The sequence below is a fragment of the Rhinopithecus bieti genome, unplaced genomic scaffold, assembly GCF_001698545.2.
Source record: "Rhinopithecus bieti isolate Rb0 unplaced genomic scaffold, ASM169854v2 scaffold_68006, whole genome shotgun sequence".
NCBI classification, from domain to species: domain Eukaryota; kingdom Metazoa; phylum Chordata; class Mammalia; order Primates; family Cercopithecidae; genus Rhinopithecus; species Rhinopithecus bieti.
This window is the reverse complement of record NW_016825362.1, coordinates 15,001-31,967: the sequence shown is the minus strand read 5'-3', so window position 1 is coordinate 31,967 and position 16,967 is coordinate 15,001. Positions and strand designations below refer to the sequence as shown.

Below are 16,967 nucleotides of genomic sequence, written 5' to 3'. Positions count from 1 at the left end.
CCCCCCCCCCCGCCCCCTACTGCCTAATATTGCCTAGTAACCTGATGATTGTCGCCCCTCACCTCCCGAGAGATCCCGCCTCCCAGTGGATCCCGCCCCCTCCCCCTGCAGCTGCTTCACCCTCCCTCTCAGGCTGAGCTCTCATCTCCCTGGGACCCGCAGCATGGCTGAGGGAAGCTTCAGCGTGCAATCGGAAAACTACAGTGTTGAAGACATGGATGAGGGTAGCGACGAAGTCCGGGAGGAAGAGATGGTTGAAGGCAACGACTATGAAGAATTCGGTGCGTTTGGTGGCTACGGCACCCTCACCAGCTTTGACATCCATATCCTCAGAGCCTTCGGAAGCTTGGGTCCAGGCCTTCGCATCTTATCGGTGAGGCCACCTGCTGGCCTGGGCCTTTCCCCTGTGAATGGGGGAGGGAGGAGTGGGGAGCAAGGAGGGTTGTGTGGGAAAGGACTGCCCAGCTTCCCCAAACCTTTCCTCTCCTGCTCGGAAGAAGAGGATTTGGGAAGGTCTTGGGGTGTTCAGGGCTGACTGCTGGGAAGAGGCTGGCCAGCACAGGCAAGCTAACACAAGTGTGTCGTCGAGTGACCTGCCTTCCCCAACCCCTCTCTCTGGCCTTGCAGAATGAGCCCTGGGAACTGGAAAACCCTGTGCTGGCCCAGACCCTGGTGGAGGCATTGCAACTGGATCCGGACACACTTGCCAATGAGACCGCCGCCCGTGCTGCCAACGTAGCCCGCGCCGCCGCCTCCAACCGTGCGGCTCGGGCCGCTGCCGCCGCTGCCCGTACCGCCTTCACTCAGGTGGTCGCTAGCCACCGGGTGGCCACACCGCAGGTCTCAGGAGAGGATACCCAGCCCACGACCTATGCCGCCGAGGCTCAGGGGCCCACCCCTGAGCCACCCCTTGCTTCTCCGCAGACCTCCCAGATGTTAGTCACCAGTGAGATGGCTGCCCCCGGGGCCCCGGTAACCTCCACACAGTCCCAGACAGGCTCCCCGGCCCAGGAGGCTGCTACCGAGGGCCCTAGTAGGGCCTGTGCTTTCTCTCAGGCTCCGTGTGCCAGGGAGGTGGACACCACCCGGCCCAGCACAGCCTTCCTGGGTCAGAATGATGTCTTTGATTTCACTCAGCCGGCGGGGGTCAGTGGCATGGCCTTCCCCCGCCCCAAGAGACCTGCCCCAGCCCAAGAGGCTGCCACGGAGGGCCCCAGTGCTGCCTCCGGTGTGCCCCAGACTGGACCTGGCAGAGAGGTGGCAGCCACCCGGCCCAAGACCACCAAGTCAGGGAAGGCGCTGGCCAAGACTCGGTGGGTGGAGCCTCAGAACGTTGTGGCAGCAGCTGCTGCCAAGGCCAAGATGGCCACGAGCATCCCTGAGCCGGAGGGTGCAGCTGCTGCCACTGCTCAGCACAGTGCTGAGCCCTGGGCCAGGATGGGAGGCAAGAGGACCAAGAAGGTGAGATCCCCCTGCCCCATGCCACCTCCACCCCCCCTTGCTCCTGTCCTTTCCTTCTCCTCCCTTTCCTGCTCCTCTCCTCCCTCTCCTCTCCCCCTTCTTCCTCTCTTCTCCTCTTTCCTCTCCTTCTCTCCTCACCTCCCCTCTCCTCCCCTCCTCTCCTCTCAGCTAGTCCATGTTTCTCCAACACAAGTTTGCTGAGCATGTTTTCACTCCACGTAGTCCCTACCCTCAGGACTGGTGGGAGAAGAGGCTGGCTCAGTGCCTGGCACTTAGTAAGCATGCAGCACATGCCAGCCGCTGCTGGTACTGCTCTCATTTCCAAGAGCCTGCTACGGGTGAGGTGCGTGAGGGGCGCTTTGGCACGGGGAGCCTGGTAGCCCTGAGTCTCTCCTCTTTCCAATGATACAGTCCAAGCACCTGGATGATGAGTATGAGAGCAGCGAGGAGGAGAGAGAGCCTCCTGCGGTCCCACCCACCTGGAGAGCATCACAGCCCTCATTGACGGTGCGGGCTCAGTTGGCCCCTCGGCGCCCGGTGGCCCCGAGGTCCCAGATACCCTCAAGGCACGTACTGTGCCTGCCGCCCCGCAACGTGACGCTTCTGCAAGAGAGGGTAAGAAGCCCACCCTCCCCCATCTCCCTCCTCTCCTCCCTTGTGGGCCATGTCTCTGCCCTCACCCATGCCTTGACCTCCCCGCGTGTTCCTCCTTCTCCAGGCAAATAAGTTGGTTAAATACCTGATGATTAAGGACTACAAGAAGATCCCCATCAAGCGCGCAGGTAGGCAGCCTGTGCCCCCTTCGCCATCCCCTAGTCTGTGGGCATCCCTTTGCTTGGGTGCTGCGGCTGGTCCCCTCTGTCGCCACAGGACGGGGTCCTGGCTGCACCACCCTCGGCAGGGTTGACCAAGGGGCTACAGCTCTATGACCCCTGCTCAGCCCAGGTGCTTTCTCCAACTCTTCCCCCTCCTGCAGACATGCTGAAGGATGTCATCAGAGAATATGATGAACATTTCCCTGAGATCATTGAACGAGCAACGTACACCCTGGAAAAGGTGGGTGCAGGATGGGAGTAGCTCTGTGGAGGAAGAGCGGGCATAGGGTGGGGCGACCCTGCAGCCCCTCAAGGCCCAGTCTCTGGAGCCATCTCTAACCTCTCCGACTCCGAGCTTCCACTGCACTGGTGGTTTGACTCATGCTTCCTGCCCTCGGCTTCTCTCTCTCATGCTCTCTGAGTGTCTCGCCATCTCGCCAGGTGGGTCTCATCGCCTCTGCCAGCATCAGCTCCCACAGCGAAGGTCCTCCGTGTGCTGTCTTCTTCCGCCCTCACTCACGAGTTTGGATTCCTTGCTGAGGAGCAGTTCTAACAGGGAATCACTGTCTGCCAGCAGGTTGCCCAGCATGGGGTTTGGATCTCACACTCTGTTTTCTCCCCCATGTAGAAGTTTGGGATCCACCTGAAGGAGATCGACAAGGAAGAACACCTGTATATTCTTGTCTGCACACGGGACTCCTCAGCTCGCCTCCTTGGAAAGTAAGAAAGGGAAAGCAGGTTGTGGCCTTCCTCGGTGGTGTCCCTTCCCTGCCCACACCCCTTCAGTGAAGCAGGAAGATGGGGCTTGAGTGCGGTGCATGGCTCCCACACACAGCGAGGGCTGCCTGGTGACTGCTGGATGAAAGGAATGATAGCCTGCGGTGAGGCCTTGCTGCCGTCAGGTCTCCCCAAGCTGCTGCCGGGCTTTACCCCCAAAGCTTCGGAGGGAAGTGGCTTGCCTCTTCCTCCTGCCTGCCTGGCCTGGGCCCGGCAGAGCTGGCCTAGGGGAGAGCTTCCTCTTCAGTGTAGGTCCTGATGTGGAAGGGGCAGGAAAGGTCTGGAGCCATCATCTCTGGACACACGTTTGCCATTTGCAGAGCTTCGGCTCCCTGCCTCGCCCTGTCCTCTGCAGAACCCTGTCAGGGAAGTGTTAGTACCCATGTTATAGAGGAGGTGATTAAGTCTCAGGTGGAGGTGCGAATGGTCTGCCAGCAGCTAGTGAACCGTGCCTGTCCTGGGAAGAGTTCCCCTCAAGCTGGGAAACCTGAGAGAGGCTAGTGGGGAGAGCCTGGTGGTGTCTCTCAGGCAAATAGCTGCTACACAGGATTTCTCTTTCTACACCTTTAGAACCAAGGACACTCCCAGGCTGAGTCTCCTCTTGGTGATTCTGGGCATCATCTTCATGAATGGCAACCGTGCCAGCGAGGGTGAGTGGCTGGACCTGCAACTGGGGGGCTATCTCATCTTCTGGGTGCCAAACTCTCGTACCTCCTCTCCCCTCGCAGCTGTCCTCTGGGAGGCACTACGCAAGATGGGACTGCGCCCTGGGTATGATTGGCCTCTCCAGCTCCTCCCCTCGGTGCTATCCTCTGGCCAAAGAGGTCCTGGGATTGCAATAGCCTGGTGGTCTGGCGCAAGGGCGTGGGGCGCCCTGGGCTCGGTAGAGAGCAAAGGGTCTCACCGGGGCGGATGGGGAAGCGGTGCCGGACGCTGCTCAGCCCCCTCTCTGCTCTGTGGCCCCAGATGACATCTAAGAGAGACAGTCAGAGTCAGGGGCTCCATCAAATCCCTACCTGGGGCATCCCTGACCAACAGTCGTCTGGCCTCTGCTCCATGCCCAGGCCTCCACGGCGACTCCCCGTGGGCTGGGAAGTCATAGTCATGCTAGGGAGGGCCCTTGCCACCACCTCTGCTCATGGATTCCTTTCCTTGCCCTCAGGGTGAGGCACCCATTCCTCGGCGATCTGAGGAAGCTCATCACAGATGACTTTGTGAAGCAGAAGTAAGTATCACCTGAGCTAACTGCGACTCTCACTCGAGCATCCCTTGTGTGCTGGTCTGGCTGAGAAAGCAGTTCCCTGTCCCACATCTTCAACTGGAGGGATGGGTGCCTCTGGCCTGGGAGTGAGTGGCAGTGGGGGTATGCGAGCGTGTGGGGAGCCGAAGGTCAGGGGGGTCTTGGGAAAAGGGAGCGCACGTCACCTGAGAACACGGTGTGGGGTGTGATAACGGCCACCATCTCCTTGAGCACCTGCCCTGTAGACTGACACGAGAGTTCCCCCTGGTTTACACCTAAGGAACCTGGAGCTCAGAGAGGGGACGCCTCTGAGCATGGCTCCCAGCTGGTAAGGGCCTCAGCCCAACTCTCCTGATTTTCAGGCCAGGGTCCACCCTCTCCCTGTCCCTGGAGGACTTGCCAACGCACAGGCGTGCATGCACACCAACAAAGGGTCAGGACTTGAGGAGGATGCCTGGAGCACGCTTCTCCTGGCTGACTGTTTCTTCCTTTCCAGTCGTTTCCTCTGGTGGGCCTCTCCAGGGCTCCGCCGGGGTGTGGCCAAGACCCTCAAGGTGGGGTGTGCTCAGAGCAGGCGGCCTGAAGAATGGCTCCTCTGTTTACAACACACCCAACAGGAAGCTGGGGCCATTGTGATGAGGGGCACAAACTTGTGGCCTCGCTACAGACAAATGCCCCACATGTGGCCCCCCTGCACCTCCGCATGGCTTCCGGGGAGGACCAATGGCAAGAGGCTTTGAAGGCCTCACTTTTGCAGGCAGAAGTCCTGGGAGTGGGTTTGGGCATGAGTGAAGGGCTGGAGGGGCAGGGCAGTCCTCTTCCAGGAGCTGAGCTGCAGCATCGGGTTGAGGAGGGGCCCCCTGGAACCCATCCGTTCAGCAACAGGTCTGCTTGGCTAGAAGCAAAGTTTACTTTCCTCTCATGCCAAGGTACCTGGAATACAAGAAGATCCCTAACAGCAACCCACCTGAGTATGAATTCCTCTGGGGCCTGCGAGCCCGCCATGAGACCAGCAAGATGAGGGTCCTGAGATTCATCGCCCAGGTAAGGGAGAGCCCCTGTTGGGTGCCCGGCACTGGGGGTGGTGCTCTCCATACCTTGCTTGTTTCTTGGTCAAGGCCTCCTTCCCATTACCCCATATTCCAGTGAGGGTACCGAACACTCACAGAAGCACCAGAGCACCCTACACGAGGTCACAGATGGGGTAAAATCCCAGGTCTGGCACAGGATAGTAGGAGTCCCTGATCCCTGTGGTCCTGATTTTGCCATCATTTCGCAAAGCACACGGGACAGGGCGAGGCGGGCCGTGGGTGCTCAGCCACTGTGGGGTAGCTCTGTGTCTATGCTTGCCCTTTTCCTCCACAGAATCAGAACCGAGACCCCCGGGAATGGAAGGCTCATTTCTTGGAGGCTGTGGATGATGCTTTCAAGACAATGGATGTGGATATGGCCGAGGAACATGCCAGGGCCCAGATGAGGGCCCAGATGAATATCGGAGACGAAGCTCTGATTGGACGGTGGAGCTGGGATGACATACAAGTCGAGCTCCTGACCTGGGATGAGGACGGAGATTTTGGCGACGCCTGGGCCAGGATCCCCTTTGCTTTCTGGGCCAGATACCATCAGTACATTCTGAATAGCAACCGTGCCAACAGGAGGGCCACGTGGAGAGCTGGTGTCAGCAGTGGCACCAATGGAGGGGCCAGCACCAGCGTCCTAGATGGCCCTAGCACCAGCTCCACCATCCGGACCAGAAATGCCGCCAGAGCTGGCGCCAGCTTCTTCTCCTGGATCCAGTAAGAGTTTCAGCAGAGAAATGAGACTCTGCAGGAGGGCTGCAGAGGGGGGTGAGATGTCAGAGGGAGGGCCGGGATGGGGGCGTTGGGGGCAACGGCAACAGCATGGACGGACACTTATTTGTTACGTATATCCCTCCCTGGTTCGCGTGTGTCCATGGACGTTGTCACTTTGGTTTCTTGTGCTTTTACAGGCACCGTTGACGAACTGCAGCGATCTTACTGGCCAAGCCAGAGTGCCTCCTCTCAGATTCCTTCTCGACACAGCACCCTAGGCAGCTTCTTCCTGTCAGTCAGAGGTGGCATGCAAGATGAAGCTCTCTTTGCTCTTCCTGCTTTCATTTTGTGCTTTTCCTTGCGCTTTCATGTTTTGGGTATCAGTGTTACATTAAAGTTGCAAAATTAATTTGGACGTTTTTTCCTTTACCTGCACACCCGTTGCTATACCTGGCCATGCTTGGGCTTGTAGCAAGGACATTTCTTCAGGCTCTCTGGGATAGGTGGGCCCCACCTCTGCCAAAAAGGCCCACAGGGACAGGTGGGATGCTGGGAGGTGCAGAGGTTGGTTACACTTGAGTGTGCGACCAGGAGTTTGGAGAGGCCCCAGTGCTCACGGTTATGTGATTTTTCTACAAGCCTTCCTTGCTCAGCAGCCCCAGGGACATGGCAAGCGGGGGGGGGGGGCAGAGCAGGGGTTGGGTGGAAGAATGCAGCTTGGTGCCACTGCCCCTCCCGCCGAGGGACAGGGTCCAAGGCTCTCACCAGGATCCACTTCCCACACCCCCTCCTTGGAGACGATGTTCTGGAACCCTTGGCTCATCATCCACACAGTTCAGGACCCCATCCTCGGTACCGAGTCTGACAGACAATGAGGTGGGCCCCGCAGTGATGTTTGCAGCCCTCCAGTGGGTAGAAGGCCGGTAGTGGGCCGTGATTGCTGAGGGAGCAGGATGTAATAAAAACAACGCACGGTGCACACGTACACAGCCCCTTGCCGGTGATGGAACGGCGGCCTGTTTGGGGCTTCACAGCCCTTCTCCCCCAGCAGCAGGGCTCTCCCAGTGAGGACACCACCAGGCCTACCTAGGTCCTGGTGTGTTCAAGGGCTGGGTGACGTCTGGAGGGGTCTGAGGTAGGGCTGCACATGCTTCAGGTACAAGACAGTGAGGGCAGAGACAGTTTGGTCTCCTGGGAAGGGCTCAGTGGCAGGCAGGGACAGTGTCCAGGGCTTTCTGGAGTTCCCCGGTAATGTCCAGGGCTTGGGAGCACAGAGCCCTAGATACGGAGGGAAAACAGCAGTGGAAGGCTCCCTGCCTCCCACTCCCCACCCAGCCCCAGCTTCTGTTTCCCCAGGAGGGGCTGCCATCTCCACCATGGCCAGATCCTGACCCAGACTGGGCTGCCTAATTTGGGAGGCTCAGTGGAAAATTAAAACATGAGTTTCCTTGTCAAAAACTATGAAGGATTTCAAAACAACAACAGCAGAGCATGGAGCCACATAGGGAGCCCTGGTGAGCGTTGGACTGCATTGGTTGCACACCCCAGAAGCCGTCCGTCAGAAAGGCTTTGGGTGGGTCTCCATATTGGCTGTCACTGTGATTTCTGCTTCTCTGGTGCTTGGGTCCATGCTTGGCAACACTGACATTCTGGGACTCTGACAGAAATCCAGTCCCAAAGTTTTACTGGAACACACACACACACACACACACACAAACACACACATACACACACACAATGGAGTCCCCTTCCCTTTATGTCTCCTGGTCTGTGGTCTGGGCTGTGGAAGAGATGAGGGATGCCTGGGACTCCATCCCTGGCGTCATAAATTTAATGCTATTTGGCCAGGACCTCCCCAGACACCCTTGTGCACATAGCGGGCACATGCCTGTCCTTGGATCAGGGTAGGAGTCGTCACCATAAGCCATGGGAGTGAGTTTGAGCACTGTGTGTGGAAGGCACTTGAGATACGAAAGCTCCACTGGAAAGGAACAAGCAGCAGCCCTCAGAGGCAGGGTGCTGGCCAGGTCGCGGACTCCTCAGGCCTCCAGGCTTGCTGGACACTCCCCCTTTCACATCACCTTGCAGCGGTGGGGCCTCACCAGGGACCCACTCCCCCTACCCTGTAGGGGCAGCACTGAGGGCACCTGGGAAGAGAGGAGGAGAGCAGGGAGGCAGGAGCACCTTGGTGGGAAATGGGGGCGGACTGGACTGCGCATCCTGCAGGAGGGTCAGACTGGCCACCCTGGAGATGGCCACCACCTCACTCACATGGCAAACAGGAGACCCAGGCAGGCTTCCCTCCTGCCCCCAGCCTGGGACCTTCTGCAGACCCCACACCGCAAAGGCCCACAGTCCATGTCAGCAAGTGTTTTCTGAGGCCCTGCTGTGGCAGTGGACAGCACTCACAACCTTCTCCCAGCCGGGCCTGCTCCCTCTGATCACTCCTGCCCCAGGCCTGGCGATGGACGAGCATTCATGCATTCACTTATTTCCAGTTATTGACATTATGCATAAAGTTGTTCTGAATATTCATGTACAATTTCTTGTCTGGACCTATGTTTCCATTTCTCGGGCAAGCCCGAGAGGTGGGGGCAGTAAGGCCATTTCATGGTCTCAGCCAACTGAGGCTCCAAGAGGGAAGACGCTCTCCCCAAGTCACACAGCCAGGAAGTGGCAGAGCACAGACTTGAACCTGGGACCCTCTGAGGTCGGGATGCGTGCACTGGGCCCTGCTGTCGGCCGCTCCTGCCATCCAGGGGCTCGCAGTGTCCTGGGGGTGATAAACCCACCTGCTGGGCACTCTCTCCTGACACCCACCCTCCCGCCCATGTGCACATATCGCTCCCCATCTCCCTTCATTGTGCATGATCGCCACCCCTCAGGGCTTCCCTGAACGACAGGCTCCACCCTAGGTTTCTGAGGCCTGCCACCACCCTCCCAGCCTCCTGAGACATCAGGTTGGGTGTTTTCCTTCCTGGGCACCCATCCTGCTGCTCCTCTTTGTTTTCGTCGTCCTCAGGCCCTGGGCCAAGGGCGTTTTGCCCACTACCTCATGACACCCTCAAAGATCGTCTGAGCTACTACTGTGCATTTGAGGAAACCGACTCAGAGAAGGGAGGTGACTTGCCTGAGATCTCTGACCCAGCTTTGCCACTGCCTCCACTAGTGACCTTGGCCCCCAGCCTCTTCTCTTGATCAGTTGCATATCGTTTGGTGTGGCATGTGAAGAACCATTCACATGGTTTGCACATTGATTATGATTTGTCGTCTTAATACTGAATTATAAGAGTGGTTTTTTGCGTGCAAACTTTTCCATTGTTGGGTAGTATATATTGCAAACATTGCCACAATGAATGGTTTGCTTTTTCATTTCTCTAATGATGAAAAGCCAGATTTCTAAATTTGATGAAATTCACTTAACGTGTTTTTGCGTGGCTATTGCTTTCTGTGTCATAGCTAGAAGAGTCCTTCGCCTACAGCAAGTTTTTCAAGGCTTTATCCTGAATTCTCTTCCAGAGGTCTTATGCTTTAGCTTTTGTGTTGACATTTAGGATCTTCACAAACTTCAGAGGTTCGAAATCATACCAATTATCTTTTCTGACCACAGTGGAATGAAACTAGAAAGCAATACCAGAAGGAGAATTGAAAATGTCACAAATAGGTGGAAATTACAACACTCTCTTCAATAATCAATGGGTCAAAGAACAGACCACAAGGAAATTAGAAAGCATCTTGAGACACATGAAAATGAAAACACCACATACCACAACTAAGGAGATGCAGGGAAAGCATAGTGTTAAGAGGGAAGTTTATTGTGGTAAATGCTTACAGTGAAAAAGAAGACAGATCTCAAATCAACAGCCTGTCTTTATGTTTCGAGAACTAGAAAAGGAAGAACAATGTAAACCCAAAGTTAGCAGAAGGAAGGAAGTAATAAAGATTAGAGCACAAATAAAGGAAATGGAGAATAGACAAATAATAGGAAAAAAGCAACGAAACTAAGAGCTGGTGTCTCTGAAAAGGTCAACATAGGTTAAGCAGATTAAGAGAAAAACAGAGAAGGGTCAAATAACTAAACTCAGAACGACAGAGGGGCATTACAATTGATACTACAGAAACAAAAAAGATTATAAAGAGAAGACCAGGGACAACTATACCCCAACAAATTTGATACTTTAGGAGAAATAGATAAATTCTGAGAAACATACACGCTGCCAAGACTGACTCCTGAAGAAGTAAAAAATCTCAGCAGATCTCGACAACTCGTAAGGAGACTTAACCAGTATTCATCAACCTCCCAACATAGAAAACCCCAGGACTAGATGGCTTCAGTGGAGAATTCTACTAAACATTTAAAGAGGAATTAGGGCCAGAAACACACGGACACACACACACACACACACACACACACACACACACTTCCCAAAAGAATGTTTATGCATACATATTCAACAAAAACCTAGCACACCGAGTTCAACAGCACATGAAAGGCCCATGACCACGTGGGATTTATTCGTGGAATGCAAGGAAGTTTCCATCAATGAAAATCAACTAATTTAGTGTACGGCATCAACAAAATGACGGACAAAACCACATGATCGGCTCAATTGATGCACTAAAAGCATCTGACAAAAGTCAGCTCCCTTCGTGACAAAAACACTCAAACTCCTTGGAACAGAAGGAAACAACCTCAGCGTCACAAAAGTCCTATATAAAATACTCACTGTGAACACTGTACTAGATGCCGAAAGAGTGAAAGCTTTTCCTCTAAGATCAGGAGCAAGGCAGAGATGCCCGCTTTTGCTACTTCTTCTCAATATAGTCCCGGAAGTTCGGAGGGCAATTAGGCAAGAAAATGAAATAAAAGGCATCCTTTTATTTCACTTCATTTTGTCTTTACAAAAGGCATCCTTTTTATTTCCTACTTTCTAAATAACCCATAGCTCAAGGAAAACATCACCAATGAAATCACAAAGTATTTTGAACCGGATGAAAACTTATGGGATATATTTTAATTGTCTAGATTGCATGAAAAAGAAAGACATAACATTTGCATCTTTCCCAACCACGTTGAGCAACAGATTAAACCTGAAGAAAGCAGAAGAAATGAAATAACGATAAAAGTACAAATCAGTTAAAGATAAAACAACACAGCCAGAGGTGGTTTTTTGTAAAGATGGTGTGATTAAGACATGCCTTGTGTGGGCCTGAACAAAAAGGAGAGAAATAATGAAGCAACCAGTGTCTGGAGTGGCTAAGAAAACATCACTATGGGCAACGAAGATATTAAAGAGATCATTATTCAAAATCATGAACAGCTTTATGCCCACAAATGTGAAACTTTGGATAACAAAATGACAGAAAACAGACTAAACATCTGAATTGTCCTACAAATTCTAAACGGGCGGAATCTGAAGGAAACAACAGCAACAGCCACAAGAACCTACAGACTCTGATGCTGCCACCGATTAATTCTACAAAACATTTGTGAAGGAAAGAATGTCAATCTTACCTTCTTGCCAGGTAACATAAAAAAGGGGAAATGCTTTCCATCCCATTTTATGAGGCAAAAACCTTAAAGGGCATGGTAAGAAATGAAACGCACAGGCCTATCTTTCACATAAGCACAGAAGAAGAAATCTTGGATAAAGCATTAGCAAAACAAATCAATTAAATCTCCAAAAAGGAAAACGTATCACAAAAAAGTCGAGTATTCTAGAAATGAAGTGGTTCAGCGCTTGAAAAATCTGTCTCTCAGAAGTAATGTATGAAAGAGAAAAACTATGATATTCCCTACACATGCAGGAAGAGTATTTCATGGGTTTGATTTTTTTAAATGACCATGCACTTATGATAAAACCTCTTAGCCAACTGCAAATAAAAGGGAACTCTCTTGATTCCGTTAGAATATTTTTTAAAAGCCTACGAAAACAACGATACTTACTGGTGACATGTTGACAGCTTTCCCTCTGAGATCAGGGATAAATAAATAAATAAATAAATACCGCTACATCCACTGTCACCACTTACAGTGCCATGAAGGAAGAAAAAGTAATCAAAGCAGTCCTGCAAGCACAGCCTTAAATGCATATGCATGTCAACCAAAGGACATCCTTGTGAACGTGCACCACAATAATAACACTAACACTCCAGCGCTGGAAACTACCGAAGAGTCCATTAGAAATAAAAGGCATGAATAAATTGTGGCATCGTCATACAATTCAAAATACTGCGCAGGAAGGCAAAGAAACGAAATTCAGCTACACAGCACGACAGAAGTCAGTAGTAAGGAGAAAAACCTAATGTTGCCAAGAGAAACCGAGATTATAAAATATGTACTGTACTGATTCTACGTATGTGTAATGCGTTCACAAACAGGCGGGATTATCTTCAAGTGTTAAAAGTCACAAGAGTGGTTAGATTTGCCGAGGTGGAAGACAAGAGTGACTGGCATGAGAGTGCTTTTGAGCTGCCGGCAATACAGTACACCATTTCTTAACCCAGATCATAGGGGATCAGACGTCCCTGTGGAACCATTTACTGAGTGGTACCTTCATTTTTCATGCAACTCCATTTTTGTATTATATTCCACGATAATGTACATAAAGATATTTAAATGAATACAATCCCAGGAATGTCCATAAACAATGGATTCTTCAGCGATTTGTATATTCTCTGACCACAATGCCACAATGGGATCTAGAAATCAATAACGAAAGATCATTACAAACCCCTGTATGTGTTTGTAAATTAAGAAACATCCTCCTTAGTAACCCATGGCTCTAAGAAAAACTAACGTTGAAATGAGAAAATGTTTTGAGCTTACTAACGAAGCAAACTCCAGAGGTCTTTGCCTGCCAATGTTACTAAGTCTCCTCTCTGGGGAAGTTTAGATTACACAGGAAGACTCTCCTGCATCTCTGAGAAGGGGCAAGATGCCAGCAATCTGGACGCCAAACTCCAGCGGAGGTGAGGGACTGCAGATTGCTGTAGACAGCAACCGAAATCCCTACGCTGGGTTGGGATGTATGCCTTCAAGTGAGTCTGAAGTTCCAAAGCCCATAAATCTGCTGGTTCATGCTGTGCAGACAGTACATTTGGCCTCCAGCTCCCAGAGTTGGGGGAGAGTGATTTGTCATGCTACGAGGAGCTGAGAGGGGATCTGGGTGTCTAAGTGATTTTTAACTACACTTTCTAGAGCAATCATGCAATTTACAGCCCCCACCATTACCAACAAGATGCAGGGATACATGGCAATGCCAGTGTGGCAGACAGTTGGAAGGTCTGGTGAGAGGGGTAAGTCGGTTGCTTTCCGGATGTCCTCACTGCCAGTTGATGCTCAAGCTCTCTTGGCAACACAAGTGAGACTCTGTCTCTAAAAAAGCAAACCATAAAAAAAAAAAAAAAAAAAAAAAAAAAAAAAAAAAAATTAACATGTAGTCCCAGCTACTCTGGAGGCTGAGGCTGGAGGATCCCTTGAGCTCAGCAGTTCGAGGCTACAGGGAGCTATGATCGGACCACTGCACTCCAGCCTGGGTGACAGAGCAAGCACCCCCCACGCCCTCCTAAAAGATCAAGCTCTCTTAATCAGCTAAGTCAGATGTCACTCACCTGTTTCCTTACCATCTTCTGCTACTTTCTTTCTTTTGTCTCCTCAGCCAGTTTCTTTGTCTTTATGGGGTAAAGCCTTAAGAAAGAAGGATGCAGCCAGGAAAGAGGGAGGGGGAAGAGAAGGGAGAAGTGAAGGTGAAAAAGAGAAAGGGTGAGTGAAGTACATGACCAAAGGTGCCCTGGGGAACCTGGGAGCAAGAACAAGGGTCCCTGGGCGAGTTGAAACTATCCCTCGTGCTCTTTGGTCTGTTGGGTGCTCAGGTTGCAGGGAATGGGCATCCGGTTGGACTTCATGAGAACTCACACCTTGGGGTGTGGAGGGCAGGACACCATGAGAGGAGTCCCACCCTGCTGCAAAAGATAGAAGAGGAGAGTTGTCCCCAACATAAAAGGGAAGGCAGTGACAGAAAGAGGCAAGCAGAGGATGGTGGATGGCAGAACAGAGACTATCATCAATGACATTTTCTTCACTGAGCCCACCCCAGAAATGAGCTCCCTTCCTGTGCACTCTCACAGCTCCTTGTCGTTGAATCTCATATCACTGATGGTAATTTGCAGAGGAATAATTAAGTTGGTGATTCACTTTAGGATGTACTGCCCTCCGAGGCTGAAAGCTAAACACATAGGGCCCACGTTACGCCCAGTGCCACTTAAGGAACTAAGGATTAGTCACTGGGTAAGTATCAGGGGAAGGGAGGGTGGGGAGGGTGAGGGGAAGGAACGGCCTAGAGAGAAGGAAAAAGCAAAAGGAGGGGAAAACCAGAGAGGACAACATGCGGAAGGAAAGAGGGAGAGAAAGGGCAGTGAGGGATATGGGAACTCGGAGGGAGGACAAAGGGAAAGACAAGGCATGGAGGCGAGAGAGCAGAGAGGGGAGATGAGGGGTGATGACGGAGGCTGAAGTGAGGTAGGAAGAGAGAGGAAAGAGGAAAGGAGTGTAGAGGAATGGATGAGGGAGTAAAGAGAGAGGAACAAGGGGAGAGGTCCTTTACCAAAGGGTGATTGATGAGCGGGGGGCAAGATGAAGGGGCAGTGAGGGAGAAAGGGTAAGGAGGAGAAAACTGCCAGCGTTGAGAACCCCACCGTGCCTCTGGAAAGAGGGGATCCCCATCCCAGGTCAATCTGGGGCTCCCCGTGGGACTATCTCAGAGGGAGGAGCTGGATAAGCCAAGAGCAAAGGGTGCACGGGACCGCTCTTGCCTGGCTGCATGTGTCATTCGGGGCCTTCCCACCCAAACAGGGTGACCGGTCACATCGACAGCCACCTCTGCTGAATCCAAGCTCTGCACTGGATCCTCCTTTACCCTGCCTGTTTCAACAAGCAAACTTGATCCCTCCCTGACTGTATCAGTTGCAACCCCTTTCATGGTCGCAGAGACCTGGCCTCTCCCACAAGAACCCTACGGGCCAGCCAGTGTGATGCACCGTACATCATCTCTGTTCAGGATGAAGCCTGTGTGTGTGTGTGTATGGGGTGGGAGTGTGTGTGTGTGGGGGGTGTGTGTGTGTGTACTAATAATCGCAGGGATCAATACATCTGTGGGAATTGTGAATTCTTTCGATGTGACTGCCTTGCTAGAATCCCCTCTCCCAGGGGCCTTTATCTCAAGGACCAACTCTGCTTTTCTCCCACAGCCCAATGAATGCATCAGACACTCAGCTTCAGTTCCCATGGCAACAGGGGCTAATGGTCTAGAGACTAAGGATGAGACAAAGACAAACGCAGAGAAATGTGCGTGTTCTGTCTTCCTCTGAGGTACGCAAGCCCCTATTCAGGGATTGAAAAGAACATTCGCTTTAGTTCTACCCTGCCCTCCCCTCAATGCTGGGTGGAGGAGGGCAGAAATGCAGACGGGCCCGACATGAATCCAGAATTTCTACATCCTCTCAATGCACCTGCACGGCTTGGAGACAGGCTTGTTTGTCCCCGAGCCATCATGTTACCAACAATGTATTGTACCTGCAAACCATGCCTGTGGAACCTAGGATTCCCGCTACCCCAGCTCACTTTCCTCTTTCCCACCCTCTAGCCTCTATCATAGTAGGGGAGTTTTTTCAGTCATTCCGATTTTCTGACAGAAAGTTCCAGCCAGCCCGATTTCAGAAACGCTGTCTCAGAAGGGCTCCCTGATCCTTCCTGCCAGAGTCACATAGGACACAGCTCTTCCCTCTTCTCCTCTGTGGCCTGGGAGACCTCTGCCCAGACCATGGGACCAGTTCCTAGGACTCCCCCTTCCTGCCACACTCCTGTTCTGCCGGGCCTTGGGGAGACTCCGAGGAGGGAGGTTTCTGATAGTCTCCCACTTCTGGAAGCAGCCAAACTAATGAGAGGCCTCTTCCCTGCCCCTCTTCCTGAGAAGCCCACCACCTCCTGTGTATTGACTCCCCTTACCAGAGGCTGGACAAACAGGGTGCCAGGCAGGACATGAGACGTCCCACACTATAAATTTGTGATAAACAACAACTCAAAAGCTGGGCATATGCCCCCAACTTCCCCTCTCTTCTTTCCGTTTATTCCAGCGAGTCTCAGAAGTCCCTTTGTCCAGCTGCACTCTCCTCTCCTGGGACCCAGCCGCCCTCCATTTCCCATGTCCTGGAACCCCTCAGTCCAAAATATCTAAATAAACTCCACTTCACTGCAATGGTGCAACCCACACCCATAGCCATGCCCTACGCCAGAAGGAACCACATGAAGTTCTGCCCATCTTCCCGACCTCCACGGATGTTGCGCGACATCCAGTCTCCTCTGGGTCAGGGGGTTTGTCTCATATGCACCCCTGAGTGCTCATCTGCGAGTGACTCCCCTGTATTTCACACCCCTCTCAGGGGATCTCAGATCCGCTCAGCTGCTGGTCTCTGTCTGGATGACCACGACCAGTTTCCCTTGGAGAAGGACCAATGGGGAATGGCAATGCCAGGAAGGCAACGCTTCGCTTGACTGCTCTGCTCCTTAAATCCCCAAAAACACCACTCACAGGACTGTAGACGCTATGCCAGTTACAGACGTCAGTGAAGGGTCAATAGTGACTACATGAAATGACAGTGGAACAAACTACTAGCGAGCGATGGCTAAGTATCCATGCTGCTAGAATCCAAAAAGAATCACCCACCCCCTGCCTCCCACGGAAAAGATAAGATCTTCTGAGGACATTCCATTTCCGGTGAATTCCTGTTCGTGGCTTTTCTTCCTGTTTTGAGCACTGCCCTTTTCTCTCCCTGGAAAGGAGGAAGTCCCCTCCATTAATGTGCTTCATTGTAGGGATTTCT

General features: G+C 52.5%; 1 protein-coding gene across 3 annotated transcripts in view; it reads left to right on the top strand.

The window, feature by feature from the left end:
• The window catches only part of LOC108522636 (melanoma-associated antigen D4), a 7,869-nt gene extending 1,374 nt beyond the window's left edge, over positions 1-6,495 (top strand). Inside the window, exons 2-14 of one of the 3 annotated variants that reach the window (XM_017862987.1) lie at positions 133-373; positions 628-1,461; positions 1,873-2,076; positions 2,180-2,243; positions 2,438-2,517; positions 2,905-2,996; positions 3,624-3,703; positions 3,782-3,824; positions 4,216-4,278; positions 4,574-4,621; positions 5,223-5,337; positions 5,659-6,089; positions 6,284-6,495. In XM_017862987.1, coding sequence (XP_017718476.1) covers positions 164-373; positions 628-1,461; positions 1,873-2,076; positions 2,180-2,243; positions 2,438-2,517; positions 2,905-2,996; positions 3,624-3,703; positions 3,782-3,824; positions 4,216-4,278; positions 4,574-4,621; positions 5,223-5,337; positions 5,659-6,089; positions 6,284-6,293 — 2,274 coding nt within the window. In that variant the 5' untranslated portion in view covers positions 133-163 and the 3' untranslated portion in view covers positions 6,294-6,495. The remainder of the gene's footprint in view (positions 1-132; positions 374-627; positions 1,462-1,872; positions 2,077-2,179; positions 2,244-2,437; positions 2,518-2,904; positions 2,997-3,623; positions 3,704-3,781; positions 3,825-4,215; positions 4,279-4,573; positions 4,622-5,222; positions 5,338-5,658; positions 6,090-6,283) is intronic. The other 2 variants (XM_017862986.1, XM_017862985.1) reach the window with 2 other exon arrangements.
• The last annotated feature ends 10,472 nt before the right edge of the window (positions 6,496-16,967 follow it).